Source organism: Chroicocephalus ridibundus, chromosome 2 (genome assembly GCF_963924245.1).
Source record: "Chroicocephalus ridibundus chromosome 2, bChrRid1.1, whole genome shotgun sequence".
NCBI lineage: Eukaryota > Metazoa > Chordata > Aves > Charadriiformes > Laridae > Chroicocephalus > Chroicocephalus ridibundus.
The window spans coordinates 43,101,364-43,119,095 of NC_086285.1; the positions used below are offsets into that span (position 1 = coordinate 43,101,364).

Below are 17,732 nucleotides of genomic sequence, written 5' to 3' on the forward strand. Positions count from 1 at the left end.
AAATGTGTCACGTTCCCTCCCGCTCTTTTCACTTCAGTAAAAGAGAGTAAGACTGGTATCAAAGAATAAGGTAGATGATATTCTGAACTTCAGAATACTTTAACACAAAAAATTGGTCATGGTCTATGTTTAGGTTTTAAGAGTCAAATTCATTTCACCAATATAAATACCAGAATCTCCAACAAATGAGCTGATCAGGTGAAGCTCACTTTTAAATCCAGTGCAACAGCCAAAACACAGTCATTGCTTCCACTATTAAGGCCAGAGAATAAACAGAAGTTCCTCCATCCCGTTTTCATAGTACGCTAATGGCACTAGAGCACTATAATGTAGTAATTAATCTTCTGCTACATAACATACATACATTCAATCCAGTATGTCAATTCCTGCTTCACAGAAAAAAATAAATGTGCTTTACTTACTGCTTTAAAAAATTTCTCAGATAGCTGGCACTTGGACCCAAAACTTTTAGGCTGCAATGTCATGTTTTCCTTTGTCTGGGAATCAAAGGATGGGTTTTCAATCAAGCAATTAACAAAAACCCATATATGATTCTTCACCTGTTGAAAACATAGAGATCAATTTACTGAATAAAGTTACTATATTTTATTGTTTTTCAATATTTTTGTATATGGTTACTTGCCTGAAACGGTTTCACTGAAACTCCAGCTTTATTCTTCTTTTTCACCACTTCTATGAGTTTGCCCACAACCTGATCCACCACGTAATCAACATGCCTACCACCCTTAATGACGGAAGAGGAAAAGAAAGGAAAAAAAAAGAACAAAACCATTTAATTTCCTAATAGCTTTCAGCCATATTAACAAAGTTCCTGTAGTCATACTTAAATTTGGAAATCCATGCACATTTAGTTGCAGCATAACAAAGGAAAATTTGTTTTCAAGTTTCTCTTTCATGTCATTCAGTCTTCATACAAGTGAGGATGACAGATATTACACAGAACAGAAGAAGCAGGAGACCTCTCATTCACTGTACAGTGGTAGATTTCAAATGTAGCTGCTTACAGCTTGTAACAGGATACAAAACCTTAAGAATATGGCAGATCTGAAAATTATTCTGTAGCACTTGGATGGTACCTGCAACACCACCTGGCTGCAAGAGGTATCTTTTTAACAGGCACATAAATAACCTTGGACTAAAAAGACCACACATTCGTTCATCAAATTAAACTTTCCCCATTTGGTTCATAAAAACATGTTCAAGAGCTCACCCTCAGATATATAGCATCCATGCCTATTCCTTCCCAAAAGTCATCTCACCCATTCTTAGCTCTATTTACAGAACTCTTTGAATAAATACTATTAGCATTCTCTGCTAGCCTGGGGCTCATGTGAGGGCAAATGGAGAGCAAACTGCAAATAGACAACCACAAGATCCAGAAAACTCTGTAAGAACAGAGCAAGATAAGCTTTAGGAGATGAGCAGTTTTCCTAAAACTAAAAAAGGAAAGAATATATAGGATTTTCTTTCTTCATTGCACCTGAACAGCTGAAAGTGAAACATTCACAGTGCTTGTCACAATTCTTCCCTTTATCCTAGAAAAAAGGGGGACTGAGTACTGGTTATCCTTGCTTAAGGCCTTTCCAATAGATATTTCAAGTGAAGTCATGATATTTCAAAGGAAGTTGTGTCACCTTGGACTTGTAAATATTTGAATGTATTTATCACCATTGGTTTAGACAATTTCATGAGCCATTGTTTCATAGAATTAAAGTCTACAGGATACATACCTTCAAATACTAGTAGTTATTCCTAATTTGGAATGTTTTATCTGTGATATAAGTTTGTACTGGTTTAGTTTTTACTAGTGGTTCTGATTCAGATTACTTCTGCATTGTAGAACATACCCCATAACTGTTAGATTTCTTTTACACATGTAAATTGTCGTTGTTAGATTGTAACAGACCTATAATAGACCATTTTTTTCCCAGAAAGCTTATGTGAAATGCTTTTATTTACCAAGCAATTCAATCTCAAAATTACTTGTCTTCTGGCTGTATGTTTTGGGTTTTTTTTTGTAGCTAGTTTAAAGTTTAAGTCCAAAAGACTTAACAGTAGCTAGAAAACTTAGCTAGAAAAGGTGATGTCATAGAAGCTTTGGGGCACCTTCTGAAGGTGTTCAAATGCTTAGCGCTTCCCTATTTAGACTGAAGTTCATCAATAGTAAACCCACTAGTTAAACATTTAACATAATGTGTATTTTCATCACCCTGCCATATTGCAAAGCATGAATTATATATGGCTTCCAAAAGATAACTTCTCTGATGTATTATTTCCAAAGTTTAAGTAAATAAATAAGTATTTTTTCCTCAGGGTCTGCTGTGCTAGGGATCATTGCTGAATGCATTGCCTCCACCAAAAGTTTTCTTGCAATAATGAATCATAGAATCATAGAATGGTGTAGGTTGGATGGGACCTTAAAGATCACCTAGTTCCAAATCCCCTTCCGTGGGCAGGGACACCTCCCACTAGACCACATTATACAAAGCCCCATCCAGCCTGACCTTCAACATTTCCAGGGATGGGGCATCCACAGCTTCCCTGGGCAACCCGGGCCAGCGTCTCACCACCCTCACAGTAAGAAATGTTTTCCTAATATCTAATCTAAATCTACCTTCTTTCAGTTTAAAACCGTTACTCCTCATCCTACCACTACACACCCTGACAAAGAGTCCCTCCCCATCTTTCCTGTAGGCCCTCTTTAGGTACTGGAAGGCTGCTATAACGTCTCCCCGGAGACTCCTCTTCTCCAGGCTGAACAACCCCAACTCTCCCAGCCTGCCCTCATAGCATAGGTGCTCCATCTCTGAGCACCTCTGATCATCTTCATGGCCCTCCTCTGGTCTCGCCCCAACAGGTCCATGTCCTTCTTACGTTGTGGGCTCCAGAGGGAGCTCCCAAGTCCTTCTCCTCAGGGCTACTCTCAATCCATTCTCTGCCCAGTCTGTATTCGTCTTTGGGATTGCCCTGACCTATGTGCAGGACCTTGGACTTGGCCTTGTTGAATTTCATGATGTTCACAAGGGCCCACCTTTCAAGCCTGTCCAGGTCCCTCTGGATGGCATCCCTTCCCTCCAGTGTGTCAACTGCTCCACACAGCTTGGTGTTGTCAGCAAACCTGCTGAGGGTGCACTCAATCCCACTGTCCCTGTCACCGACAAAGATTTTAAACAGCACCGGTCCCAATACCCATCCCTCAGGAATGCCACTAGTCACTGGTCTTCACTTGATCATCAAGCTGTTGACCGCAACTCTTTGAGTGCAACATTCCAGCCAATACCTTATCCACCATATGTCCATATGTCAAATCCATGTCTCTCCAATCTAGAGACAAGGATGTCACGCGGGATAGTGTCAAATGCTTTGCACAAGTCCAATTAGGTGATGTCATTTGCTCTTCCCTTATCCGCCAACACTGTAACCCCATTGTAGAAGGCCACCACATTTGTCAGGCATGATTTGCCCTTGCTTAAGCCAAGTTGGCTGCCATGGATCACCTGCTTATTTTCCATGTGCCTTAGCATAGTTCCCAGGAGGATCTGCTCCATGATGTTCTGAAGCACAGAGGTAAGACTGACTGGCCTGTAGTTCCCCGGGTCTTCCTTTTTTCCCTTTTTAAAAATGGGGATTATGTTTCCCCTTTTCCAGTCAGCGGGAATTTCACCAGAGTGCCATGATTTCTCAATTATAACGGATAGTGACTTAGCAACTTCATCCACAAGTTCCCTCAGGACCCACGGATGCACCTCATCAGGTCCCATGCATTTGTGCACCTTCAGGTTCCTCAGAGGGTCTCAAACCTGATCTCCTACAGTGCGTAGTACTTCATTCTGCCAGTCCCTGCCTTTGCCTTCTGTGACTTGGGCGGTATGGCTAGAGCACTTGCCAGTGAAGACTGAGGCAAAAAAGTTCTTGAGTACCTCAGCCTTCTCCATATCCCAGGTAACCAGGTTTCCTGTTTCCTTCCAAAGAGGGACCACATTTTCCCTAGTCTTCCTTTGAAAACTGACATACATACCTGTAGAAGATTTTCTTGCTGCTCTTGACATCCCTGGCCAGATTTAACTCTATCTGGGCTTTTCTCCATATTTTACACAGAAGTTCACCTTCACTTACTATCAATTAACACCTTACAAAAATACAGGCTAAATAATGGTTCCTGTTCAGACCAACTTGCATTAGGACAGACAAAACAAAGAAAACACATCTACGGAGACGTTAATCATGAGGTAACAAACAAAAAACCCCTCCTTATTTAAAGCTGTTTTAAAAACAGAACTGGAGGAGAAAAAAATGCTTTTGATGGGTGTGAGGAAGTATAAGATAGATAAGAAATGGAAAACAACAAAACCAAGAAAAAACAGCAGCCAAAAAGACGGAATAAAAGAAAGAACAAAGAACTAGCAATCAAAAGACAAAAGTTACAATTCTACATTTTAAGGCAGACTATGCATCTGAAAAGACTGAAAAAGACATAAGGTGGCTGAATTGATGGGAGACAGTAGCTGTGTTCTCAACTTTAAGTAGAAAGTAGAGATGGAAAAAAAAAAGAGACGAGGTAAAAAAATGGCTTAAAATGGTAAATATTATTCTTCATAACCAAACCGTACTTGCACTTCAAAGAAACCATCTATGGTTTCTCTCAGTCTCTAGAGTCGCCTACTAAACAACACAAACCACTAGTGTCTTTTAGAAGCACCATACATACAAGTATTTTTTCATGGCATTTCCTCTTAAAAAAAACTACAAAGAAACAAAAAAAAGCCCCAAACCAAAACCCACCGAAATTAAAACACATCAGTTTTTATTCACATATGGATGACAGAGTTTCAGCATAGGGAGAGTTCAAGTGAAAGTTGATACATCGTCATCCTGCCACTTTAAAGAAAATTAAATCCATTTCCAAACTGTAAAGAAAAGCTACTACAGGAAAATATCAAATTACATGTTTCAAAAACATTCCACATTTGAACGGCAATTTTAAAATGCATTACTTTTATACACGACATTAACAAAATCTTATGCTTATGGGAACACCTCAATTTATTTTTGTATTTACAACTTTAGCAATTTTTTTAACAATTTCAGCTCTTCAAATATTTTTTCTAAAACTAACATCTGACATATCAAAAATTATCTACTTACCAGTAATTCTTGTTCTTAGAAGATATTAGTTATAACAGTTCCCCATTCCTGTGTCCATTCTTAGTGTGTAGCATTGAGTGAGGGATGTTCAGAGCTCAAAGAACCTTTCAACCATCTCACCAGTAGGTGGCACATTTACCCACTATAGAAGCATAACAGCCTATAACTGCCCCAACTGTCAGTACATTTTAATACAAGACAGAAAAAGAAAAATACCCTCTAAAACTAGAGGCCTGTCAATGATTATTATGACTACTGTATTATGAGAAAGAGCACTAAAACTGCATAACCTTCTTTTCTCAGAAGGTAACCATTATGATTGAATCCCAGTCTTGCAAACTTCATTCAGGATGCAGATATCTAATGAAACGGTAACAACTGAAACCTTAAAAACAAAGCTCAGACTGTCTCCTACATACATTCTATTCATATTGTTATCAATAGCCAACAGCCTGAATTAATTCTGAGGTAAGCCATATTTAAATTCTATGGACAGATAAATGGTTCATATGGCAAACAAATTCAGAAGCCAATTATAAATTTGAAGTTTTCATTGAATTAGCTATAAAAATAAGATCCTATTTTCTTTTGCATTTGTTTTCTATTATATTTATTTCATCAGAATAAATCAGAAAATGTCGAGCTCTGGAATGGTCTTGAATTTCTTGTTGAACTCCAGCAAATTTTAACAGGTTGGGATGTTCCCTCCACCCAAATCTACTATCTGACACTGCATCTGTATTAGCTGAGCATTTCTGCTAAACTATTAGTATTACAGTTAGCAGTCCCACTGTATTAAAAATATCATTAGATTGCTATGTTAGTAACTGAAGTTTCTACTACAATTTCTACTACAGCTACTATTTGAAATTCAGAACTTGAGACGACCATGTTTAATCAGTTTATATACAAGTCTCACTAAAGGTTATCTGCACAACTGTAATAGCTACAAACATCTTTTCAAATGCTGCCTCAGAGCCTGAAGTCGAATTCTGTGGTAGCCTACTGTGGCAAAATTGTGACTAAATGGGGACCTGGCCAAGGTAACAAATTTATAAGAATAAAACAAGGGAGTCATGCCTCAACATACTGCCTGACCTTCTACACACCCCTCAAAAAAACCCCATCAACCTAAAAAAAACTTGTTTGGAATTTAAAGCAAGTTTAAAAAAGGTGAAAGGGAAGTTACGACTGGGTGAAATTTATCCAGAAACAGAAATGAAAAGCTTTCAGCAAACAGCGATAAATAACCAAAAAACAGCTGAAATGAGCTCCTCACCTGTTAGCAGATAAGGGGACAGGCAGTTGACGCAGTTAGTTACTAGCCATTATGTCTCATCAGTGGGTAGTTGCACATCAATTGCTGGTGAGGTGGTTCACCGGCCCCGAACATTCCACATCCAGTCACACACATAAGGCATGGATTGGGAGAGTGGGAAAAACTAGAAATTACAACACTTACCTTTGAAGAATACACAGTACTTTTTCTATGAATTTTCTTAAAGAATATATGATAACAACGTACGTGTAACTGCATGATGGGTGAAAATTGATCCAAAAGTGTCAAATTCAAAATCTTTTGATTAAGTGTATGCAATATATTTAACTTCAGAGTCAGTAAGTATTAATTTTTTCAAATACATTTTCTTAACCTGATATCAAACATTATTAAGTTTCTCTACATTGCCAGATTCTTCATAAAGGTATTGTATACATCTTTAAGGTCATGCTATTTTTCTTCTTTATGTTGCATAAAGAGGCCTGAATGAAAACTAAGTTTTAATCTTTCAACTACCAGATATATTTGTTATCCCTAGTTTTACCAGGTATCACATACGTATTTAATTAAAATGCACACTTGGAAACCAAATATTCTACAATGAAATAAACTATCCCTCTTCCCACTGAACAGTGGGTTCAGCTACACTGAAAATGACACTGGAAGAAGTTATGTAGTAAAAATTATATACCACCAAAACACAGGCTACACATAATCTACCACTGAGAGTAATGCTAATATTTCTGGGCACCTGCCTAGAGTAGGAGCCCCACTTAGTGTAACCACTGATGCGTATGAACCACTTGTGCTACCACTAGAATTTTTTGCTGTTTGACTCTTTCAGAAAAGATCTGTGCAAGGAGGGTTTTTAAGTGTCTGATTACAAATTCTTATATTTCTCATCTTCTGGGGAAGCTCAAGGTTAAGATTCCCTAAAAACAGCCTCACCAATGACAAGAATTGCTTCACTGTTACTGTATCACTCATCTGGTGCAATTTATGAAGTGCAGAAAGGACAAAAGACTTACTTTCACCATGGTGGATCCCAGATCCCTGAACCTGGGTCATGCCAAGCTGGCATAAATGACAGTTACGCTAATTGGTTTCAGGTGATTGCCTTAGTGCCTGATCACCCCAGCAATTTGAGAAGCACAAAGACTGTAGTAGTATAGTGCTGCTTCATCATAACTGAAGTTTTGCTATGATACCATTTCACTACTACTACAGTTGCTAGTAAGTAAGGGAACACCTAAATCCTCTTACATAGAAACATAAGTAAAAGAAAATTTCAGGCCAGTTTTATACATCATAAAGCAATAAAAAGAAAGCTATTTTTCAAGAACACCAAAAGCCAATTTTGCCCTCCAAAACATGCTACTACTGGCTTTAAAGGGGCTTGTACATTTTTTTAACCTTAATTTCAGAATTATTGCATTACAATGTGTTAAAAAAGAAGGAATACAATTGTTCCATTCATTTTATATTTAATCAATACCATGTATGCTCACATAAGACATCAGTATCACTGATAATGACTACTAGTGTTTTAAAAATTAGTACATATTCAGAAATATTGCTATGAATGTATTTCGATTGCATTCAATTGCTCTGCCAGATCCTCTCATGCAAAGGATTACCTCACCTACTTATTTTTAGTAACCCAGATGTATTTTTTTTATCAAATATCTGACTGGGCATAACCTTAGCACACATTTTTATCACTTACATTTTTTATCATTTAATATAACTACTCACCTTTGTGGTAGCTATACTATTTACAAAGCTGATTTGCTGAAACCCTTTTTCACTTAAAGTGAGGCACACATCCCATCGTTCATTCACAACTTCATGAATAACTTTGAGTGCAACTCCAGTTTCATCCAGCTTGTCTTTTACGTAAAGGTCTACGTAACTGCGAAATCCATTTACCTATGAGTAATGCAGATAACAATTACTATTCTTTGCATAAAATACTCAGTATACTTAAAATATTTTAAATGAGGCTCTTACAGGTAATTTCTTCCCATTCAGCATGACTTTGACTCCTTTGCATGACCCAGCCAAATCATATGCTCTTCTTGTCATGAGGGCCACAATATCCTTATCAAGTTTTTCCATTTTAAATTTAGATAGATCTGGCTGGAATGTAATGCATGTGTAGTCATCACCATCGAAATGCTTAATCTTGGGTTCAGAGGTCTTCATCATATTGTTCATCCAAGTCTTTGGAAACAAAACATTGTAGATGTTAGTTTACAATACATGTTATCCTCCTCCTTTGTTCCATTTTCCAGCTATGCTAGGATTCCAAAGGCTACCCAAGGAAAAGCTCACAGACTTCTTTAGGAGTTTCCTCCGGTGAAACACTATGCATAAAATTAATTGCTTTACCAAGATTTGCACAAGCATCAGTGACAGCAGATTTGTGGTTTCTGTAAATATGCAGGTATCATTACACTGATGGATATGATTCTAACGCAACTACAGCCCACCACAGAACTGCCTAAATTAGGTACAAGTGAGCTAGCTAAACAGTCCTTATTGCCATCAGTTTAATGCTTTCAATCTACTACACATTTCTAGAGAGAGGCTTATTATTCCGTGTGCAGAGACTCAGTAGTCTCTGAGATAGCATCTTTGTGGCTGTGCAGTGTAACAAAGCATGCTTCTTGACAAACCAACTTGCTCAGACTTGACTCAGGAGTCTTGGTATTGCTCCCTGTTTAAGAACACGGGCACATATATAAGACCAAGTACATGAATATATTTTAGTTTTAACAGAAAAAAATTGTTTATCATTTTTAGTCACTTAATACTCCCAAGAAAAGTGTTACTTCCCAAAAAAACCCAAATTCTAATACGCAGAAGTACCAATTTTACTGACTGAACTACCTAGCCTGCAAACTCTACTCATGCATTTGAATGTCAAAAGATCAATTTCATGAAATATAGAAAATGTATTAAATTTTAAATTTATAATTACAACAAAGACAAGGGAAAAAAGTTGAGATAATTTCTATACCTGCTTAAAGCTGTGTTTGTATTCCTTGCAAGCGGTTTCAACTGTAAACTTTGTACTAAATATGTTACAAAGTTTTGCACCATAGCCATTGCGTCCACCTGAAAGAACAACACATATTAAGTTTTTTACAGGAGAACCATATTTATGATATACAGAGAGTATGACAATGAAGTAAAATGTTCCTATAGGAGACAAAAGTTTGGCCACATGTCAACAGCTATCAAAGGATGACAGAGATGGGGTTTCACACTACCTTCAATTTAGTGCAACTGCTTCTACCTCTAAAAGGAACAGTTTGCTCCTCCCCCCAAGGCCAGGATGCTCCCATTGTCTCCCTTATTTTGATGTACCAGTTGCTTACTGAAAGGCAAGTGACCTCAACACCCTGATCTAGCTGAAAACTAGGTCAGGATCAGATCTAAATCACTCTGCAACCACACATCATAATATGGGCAAAACATATGGGGTAGGATAGAACAAAACTAACTTTCATTCATGATCTAAATTAGGTTTACTTTACGGTTTGGGATAGTAAATCATATCCTAATTTATTAAATTTATTTTTCCCCTTCATTTCGAGAGCATAAATGTTTAAATGCTTGCATAACAATACATGCATTAAAATACGAAAATATTGTTTGTTACTGAATAATGAGTACTGACATTAAAGATGTAAAAGTAAAGTTCTCTGTAAACACTGATGTTAAATAAGAAAAAGTAAGATTTTTCTCGTTAAGTCATTTTACTCTAACAGACTGCTATAGTAATGGTGACTAAGTCATCATCGATTATGAAACAGAATAGAAAAAGTTAGAAGAGAAAGCATATTGAAAAGCAAACAATGGCTTAATTAAATAAAACAAAGCATGTTAAATAGTCTTGCCTGTAACTTTTTTCTCATCATCATCGTAGTTGCTGGATGTTAGCAGCTGCCCAAAGATTAAAGCAGGTACGTATACTTTTTCTACTTTGTGCTCCACAACTGGTATACCCTTTCCATTATTCCATATGCTGATAATGTTTGATTCCCTATAAAATAGTGAAGACATTAAGCCAATTAATCTTGAAGACAGACTCCTGCACACGTTTTGCCTGTTTAAATAACTACATAAAATACAATAAAAGACCATATTCTTAAAATTTTTATTCGCAGCTCTATCAATTTTAATTAAAAAACCCACTTCTTTGTGCTTAGTAGGTGACTTAGAAGGAGCATAATTGCCCATACATGACGGTATATCATATGACAACATTAACCCCCAAAAATTTGCTTGAAGAGCTTTCACTATGAACATGATCTGCAGCAGAATCCTGAAGTTTAGTGACAGAATTACACTTAAGTTAGAGATTTAGCTTTTTAGGTTTCATTGAAGTCCAGACAGACACAGCCAAGTTATCATCTGTTTAAAACTGTTATTTCACAGTTGTTGTAAACATTGCAACTTACTTTATGTATCAATGCCAAAATCCATCAACATCTGTCACTGTTAATATTTGCAGCTCTCATACAGAATTTTCATTTCAGAGTATTATAGAGTTCAAAATCATGAAAGGTCAGGCAGATTTATACTACCATTTCCATCCCACTCCATGATAAAAACAATTTGGTCTACAGATAACGGATAATGCACTCAAAACTTGCAGAAAAATGACTTCTCAGCATATTTATCCTAAAGATTAGGTGTAAAAATTAGGTCTCTAAAACATTTATTATTCACTGAATAGGTACTACCAAAGGAACCCAAACAACATCTGTTTAACTACTGTACTTCTCATTAGGAAATATCTCTTTAAGTATTCAATTTTGAAAAACAGTAGTAATGATATATTTGCAATCTGCAGTTTCAGTGTGACATAGTTGACTAATTCAAACATAACCTCATCCTAATGCTAAGGGAGTTAACATAGAAGTTCAAGAGGTGCAAAATTATGTTACAAAACCTCAAGGTTGGTATTTATGATTTATGAGTAACCTAGCTGGCTATAGTTAGGTACTGCCAAGCTTTCATCTAATCATTAATTTTATATCTTCTGCTTTTAAGTTTCATTCAAGCAACATTAATGAGTAGTGTAGGAAAGCAAATTATTATAAATTCAGAATGGTAATACTTTTTTGTCACATTTTCATCTTAAAATATTAAGCTAATGTAAATAATTCCAAAAGTATTACTTTGTTTTTAAAAAATCCAATTTCATTTAGTAAAATTACTTGTACAAATCTGAACTACAGTAGCACTGGCAGGGAAAGTAAATGAAAACATGCTTTTACTTACGGATCAATGGATATTTTAATACAAGTCATGTTCTTGTCCCTCTGCTTATTGTCAGCAGCGTTTACTATGAAATAAAGTAGTACAAATTAACACTTTCTAGAAGTAATAATTAATTACTTGATCTGTAAAAGTGATTTTATATATATATTCCACCACAAGTTACAACGGTCCAGGTATTTCTTAATCTGCTATCTTTTTGCATATTCTGTATCTTATTACTGAGGTCTATAAATATGACCAAGTAACGGCAAGCAAGTATTTTTCAACCTTCTTATAATTACTGACTGTATTTCTAGCAGTTAGATTATCTTAGAAATAAATATAGAATTGCATTTTGTGAGCCTGTTCTCATAGCTGTTCTTAACATACTGAGCACTTCATTCTTATGTTGCTGCACTTCTTTGGATATTTATTATAAACATATCACACTGTGCATGTTAAAAAAAATTAGGAAATTATATGCATCACCAGATCAGTTGACACATCCTTTTACCACTGAAACCCAATCCTGAAAAAAGTCACATCCACTAAGGTGTGTTGTGATTGCAGCAAAAGTTACCTCTAAAGAGCCTGTGAGACTTATAACAGTTTTAAGTTAGTTCCTAAACAGTTTACACATTTTTGGAGCAAAAGAAGCATAACTGGAAGTTGACATTTGATCAGAATTTAATTAAACTGCACTGCACTCTGCACAAACAACAGAAATCAGAAATATGACTATGGCCATTAACCACAAAAACACATTACAATCATTTTCAGTATTTGTCTCATCATCAAAATAAACCCCCAAAACACTAAAGGACATGAAGATAAATCCATTAAAATATCTTAATAGATCATAAGGATCTCAATATAAGATCAGATATTTTGAGGTGCTTTTGCTAAAATTATTAAGTGCAGTTTCATTAAAAAGTATGCAGAGCTACAATGTCCAATTTTCGTAATGTTATTACACTGACCCCTAGCTCTCAAACCACACTCTGTGGAGCACTTATCAGTGCTACATAAAGAAGCAATAAGCCATACAGTACTATGATAATGATCTTCCTTTTTAATGGGACAAGATCAAAGTGACTCCTTCCCGTGAAAAGCCCATAAAGGCAGCACTCAAAAATGAGGTGACAAAAGATTTTCATTGCTATATTTCTCAGTAATGAGTAAAAAACAAAAATAAAAAATCCTTCTTTTCCACCTGGCCAAGATAAAGTCTTTATTGCCTCCAAGACAGCAAAGCTGTAAAGGATGATTACAGAGGTGTGGGTAAGCGCTGAACCCAATGAAGGTCATGATAAAATTTTCATCGACCTCAATAGAGCATTATTTAGTTTACAATGTAATCCCACCAATCTTTACAACATAACTTCATAAAAACTGATTAGCCCAAGAATTCAGGCCAATTAGCACAAAATATCCGTTCAGCAGACAGCATGCTTCAGATGTTGCACACCTCTACTGTTGGTTAGTCTTCAATGTGTGCCTGTCACCAAGAGAATATCATAAACTAGTAAAGTCATAGTGACTCAGGGACTTACTACAGAATTTTCTAAAAATTATTTGTTTGTGCCTCAGTCACTGTGCTTTTAAATAGCAGTATGATACTTATTTATTTTAAAACTGTCTGAAGTCTAGAAACAATCCATGTAAGAATCACCATCACCACCACTATCATTCTGTATAGTAGTTTTAATGATTCACGAGATGATGATTTAAGTTAACACTTAGAAAACTTTCACTTGTCTTCTTTCAGAAGAATAATGTTCTTTCAAATGTGACTTAAAACTGTGGCCCTGATCAATTTTGCAGATTAAAAATCTTGCAACAATATTAATCATAAAGAATGATCTAGTTTGGACATTCAGTAACAAATATTTACACTGTCTTACAAGATCAACTGAAAACACTCTTCCCTCTTTAAACTGTTCTGTAGTGCTGGAATTTTCATGCGCTGCAGCTTAGTGGCACTCTTAAGTCTGTGATGTAAACCTAGATACAAATTAATGTGCTTTGAGAGCTCTCGGAAAAATACATACTCCACAATGCTAAAGCAATATTACTGTTAAAAACACTTACCAAGGATTTCATCAAAGATCTTGTACAAGCCTGGAACAAAGGTAACTTCTCTGCAATTCATTCCTACATCTTCATCATAAACCCACATTAGCTACATGTAAACAAAATAAAATAAAAATATTTACTTGTCTTGGTAAACCAGTCTATGATTCTATAAGATCTATTTACTTCAGAAACTTTACTCTTCCAATCTGATTGCTGCTGCCATAGGAGAAAAAAGTAGAAGCAGAAGTCTGTCAAAAATTACAACTGTACCCACAAAGACTTCCATAACGAAAATCCATTATTTTCTGCTTGGTGGGGAACTCCAACAATATATAGACAGTGAAGTTCGAAGCAATTTGCAACTTCATAAAAACAGCTGAAAACTGTGCCAGCAGGAGGCTTAAATTCTCTGTTCTCTAACTAAACAAACAGAGCAAGGCACTTTTGGACCTAGAGCAAATGCTACCTACAAATATGTGTATATATTTGTGTGCATATAGGCATGTTTGTAAACACACACACATACACACATACTGATGTATTTACACACACTGGTGTATGTTTATGTTTTGACTGAACATTTTCTGAGCATGTTTTTTCAGGTGAACCAAGCACTGCTTTAAAAAGTCTTCTCTTGACCCCTTCCTACGCATGCATACATCAACACAACCACAGTTTTAGCACAATAATTCAGAATACTCAGAAAAAGTTGAGATTTGCATATTTAAGCAGAATAGTCATTTCCCTATTAAACCAACAAAAACTATTAAGACTGTAAACTTAGTGATGCTTACCTGAGTTAACGGTTCAACTGACCCAATATAGGTATCTGGACGGAGGAGGATGTGCTCAAGCTGAGTCTTCTTCTGATAAACTCGCTCAACAGACATCTTCTTTGAAGTGTCATTTTTATTAATGCTTTCTGAGTCTTCCTTTTTTGAAGCATTGATCTGATTATCAAATAATGTCTAAAAAAAGAACCACACCAACAATCAACCTCATTCATTCAATCTGTCACTCTCAAGATATAAACAAAACCTGATAGAGATTTAAATTACAATCAAAACTTGTCATGTAATTTAAATGTTACGTTTCCAGATGTACTAAGATCAAGCTATCCTCTCAACAGAGAAAATTCAACAGATCACGTGACAGTTTCTTAACAAATTGTCACATATTCAAACTTCAGTGATTTACCAAACAGTATATTAAACAGAAATCACTAAACAGGGATTCACAATAATATATTACAAAAGACATACACTTCCTCAAGTATTTATAATACCTATTTTGTGCTTAAGCATTTGAATTCAAGCCACTGAATACTGTTCTGAATAACAAGAGTAAAACTACTCTTTCACATTTTAGTTTGGACAATTCATTCAATGGGACTTAAGAAACACTGTAATGACTCTCCTATGGCTTCTGAATTGCCATAATTTACATTCTCTATTTAATAGAAGCAATTAAACCTCATACAGTCCCAGTTTAAAATGCTTTATGATTATATAAGCCAAGGACTGTAAAAAAAGAGAATCACGTAGGCTAATGTTGGAATTTAAACAGAATTTAAGCCTAATGTAGCTGCAGATGATGAAGAGTGTCTCAGCTGGAAGATCAAGCAGTGCAACAGAAAGCAAATCCACTTTTCGAGGGAGGATACAGGGATTTGGTGCACCTTTCAACAAATTTTCCTGATAAATACCTCCTTCCCATTGAACTAAAACCACACAAAAGGAAAAGTTAAAATCTCTCATAGCAACCAAATGTAGAAAAGGCCCATTCTGAGACATTAAGAGCATATCTACCAAGAGACTAGGTATAACATTTTACAGTATACATTCTTACTTACAAATAGGAATTAACTTAAAAGAACCAATTAACATGACTTGAACTTACATATTTATTGGCCTGGATAGCAAATAAAACAGAAAAAAAATTGTCACCACTTGCCTGATACCTGAAATAGCCTCCCTCTCTTACAGGGGGTTTACCAACTTTGAAGCAGGTGCTACTTGGCCAGTAAAAACCATCAACAGACAAACAATGATGACAAAATCCATTTGCTCCCATTTAGCTGTTCCCAGTAAATCTCTGTATAAAGTAAATATAGGCTAAATTCCAATCCTGGATTAACCAATCGCCATATAAATTTCTCAGCCAGAAAGTATCATCAGTTCTCTCTCAACTTAGCCTTTGTTGCAGCCTCAGATAGCACTGAAAGGAAAGGGTAAGAAAGCATATAAGCACATAGCAACAAGCAGCAAAGGATACGGACCTCACTCAAACAACTTCAGCAGATTCAAAAAGGCCCAACACCAACCTATATCATAAAATTAACAAGGACAATTCTCCCCATATTATTCCAATTTGTCTTCTCCAGCTTACACTCTCTTTAAGGTTTGATGCTTCCCCCCGCCTTAACAGGCACAGGAATAAAGCATTTCATTCTATGCAGAACAAGGGAAATTACCTTTCTCTTCCAGATTTAGAGACCACATTTTTTTAGTTTATTTACAAAAATGCTATGAAACACGTACTTTGAGAACCTTTAAGACAAGCAGACTGTGTGCACCAGTGATGACAACAGCCAATTATTTGGCCCTGAGTAAACCTAAAGAGGGCAAATGAGAATCAAATATTCTCTATTACCCAGTCCTGTAACTGACAACATCCAAAATAAGAGGGGGAAAGAACCCTGGGGACCCCACAATCCTGCACCAAGATTACACGCAGCAGAGCTGGAACCACAACACTAACTCTCATAACTTTTCTTCTGGAGAACATCACATCTCCCGCCAAACAGGGAAGTTGCAAGATCACACGCACGTGTGATTAAAGTGTTTTGGTGTCCAAGTTAATTTAGTCTCCACACTGTCATCTGGTCTTAAACTGTGACAACCCCACCACCCCCCCCTAAAAAGATTAGCCGTGGATCAGCTAAGTAAGCAGAAAAGAAACTTTGCAAATGTATATACTAAACTGATATATGGAAGAGAAGGAATGAAATTGTTACTAAAGAAGCATTGACAATAATTGTAACATAAATTTTATTTCATTGAAGTAGTTCTGTGAATGATATCCAGGCTCCCAGTGAGCTTCACTGCATGGATACATTAATATTTTTAAGAAAAAACTTCTCACCTTACTGGCTTTATTTTATGATCATCTTTGATATCATACCTCATAGGAGTCACTCTTTGCTCACTTACTGGGTTCCATAGCTCTGTTAGCACTGTTCTACTATGTTCACTTGTTCTAAAGGGGAGAGATTTCTCAGTTGAAGTGAGTACTGAAAGAAGGGAAAAGAGGAAACGCAACTCATAGAAAGCAAAAGAATTAAAGATGTAAAGACCACCAGAATCTTGGTCAATCTTAGGTTCTCTTCTATTTGTTCCTTAGGTTTCAAGAGGTTTTTACAGTTGGTGAAGTATATGATGGGCAGTTATCACATGCCAATTCTTCAGTTGTCATGTACATCACTATTGTATTCTTATGACTGTTCTGAGACAGCTCTCTAAACTGCTTCTACTTCTACAGCCTCTGAGGACTAGAGTCTAACCATGCATCTAACAACTCACTAACACGGAATAAGAATCAAATCTTAGCCTAATAAATCCAGGCTACAATTTTCCTAGCTCCACTAGCCCTACTTGTCCCACAACATGTTTGCAGAAGTCAGTATATTAGAAAAAGTCCATTTTATTGTGACTGAATGAGTGCCTCGGGATTGTGAAAAATTCCTACAGAATAGAATTATTGGGAAGGGTTTCCTACAAGCCATTGCCTTTAATACAACACTGGGAAACGCATTTCTGTTTTCCAGTTAAAGTCTTACTGACAACCTGGAGGAGATTATACTTTCCAACTTAACAGTAGGAAATATATAGAGTATCAAAACTACTTCTGTTGAGATGCCACTGCCAGATTGTTTTCA

At 36.2% G+C, this 17,732-nt stretch overlaps 1 protein-coding gene across 4 annotated transcripts in view; it reads right to left on the reverse strand.

Moving 5' to 3' along the window:
• The window catches only part of TOP2B (DNA topoisomerase II beta), a 66,742-nt gene that overhangs the window by 33,758 nt on the left and 15,252 nt on the right, over nucleotides 1–17,732 (reverse strand). For all 4 annotated transcript variants that reach the window (XM_063325206.1, XM_063325204.1, XM_063325205.1 and 1 more), the window contains exons 2-10: nucleotides 14,590–14,763; nucleotides 13,811–13,901; nucleotides 11,741–11,804; nucleotides 10,351–10,496; nucleotides 9,468–9,565; nucleotides 8,456–8,668; nucleotides 8,201–8,374; nucleotides 644–745; nucleotides 423–560 (exon numbers count right to left, since the gene is read on the reverse strand). In XM_063325206.1, coding sequence (XP_063181276.1) covers nucleotides 423–560; nucleotides 644–745; nucleotides 8,201–8,374; nucleotides 8,456–8,668; nucleotides 9,468–9,565; nucleotides 10,351–10,496; nucleotides 11,741–11,804; nucleotides 13,811–13,901; nucleotides 14,590–14,763 — 1,200 coding nt within the window. The remainder of the gene's footprint in view (nucleotides 1–422; nucleotides 561–643; nucleotides 746–8,200; nucleotides 8,375–8,455; nucleotides 8,669–9,467; nucleotides 9,566–10,350; nucleotides 10,497–11,740; nucleotides 11,805–13,810; nucleotides 13,902–14,589; nucleotides 14,764–17,732) is intronic.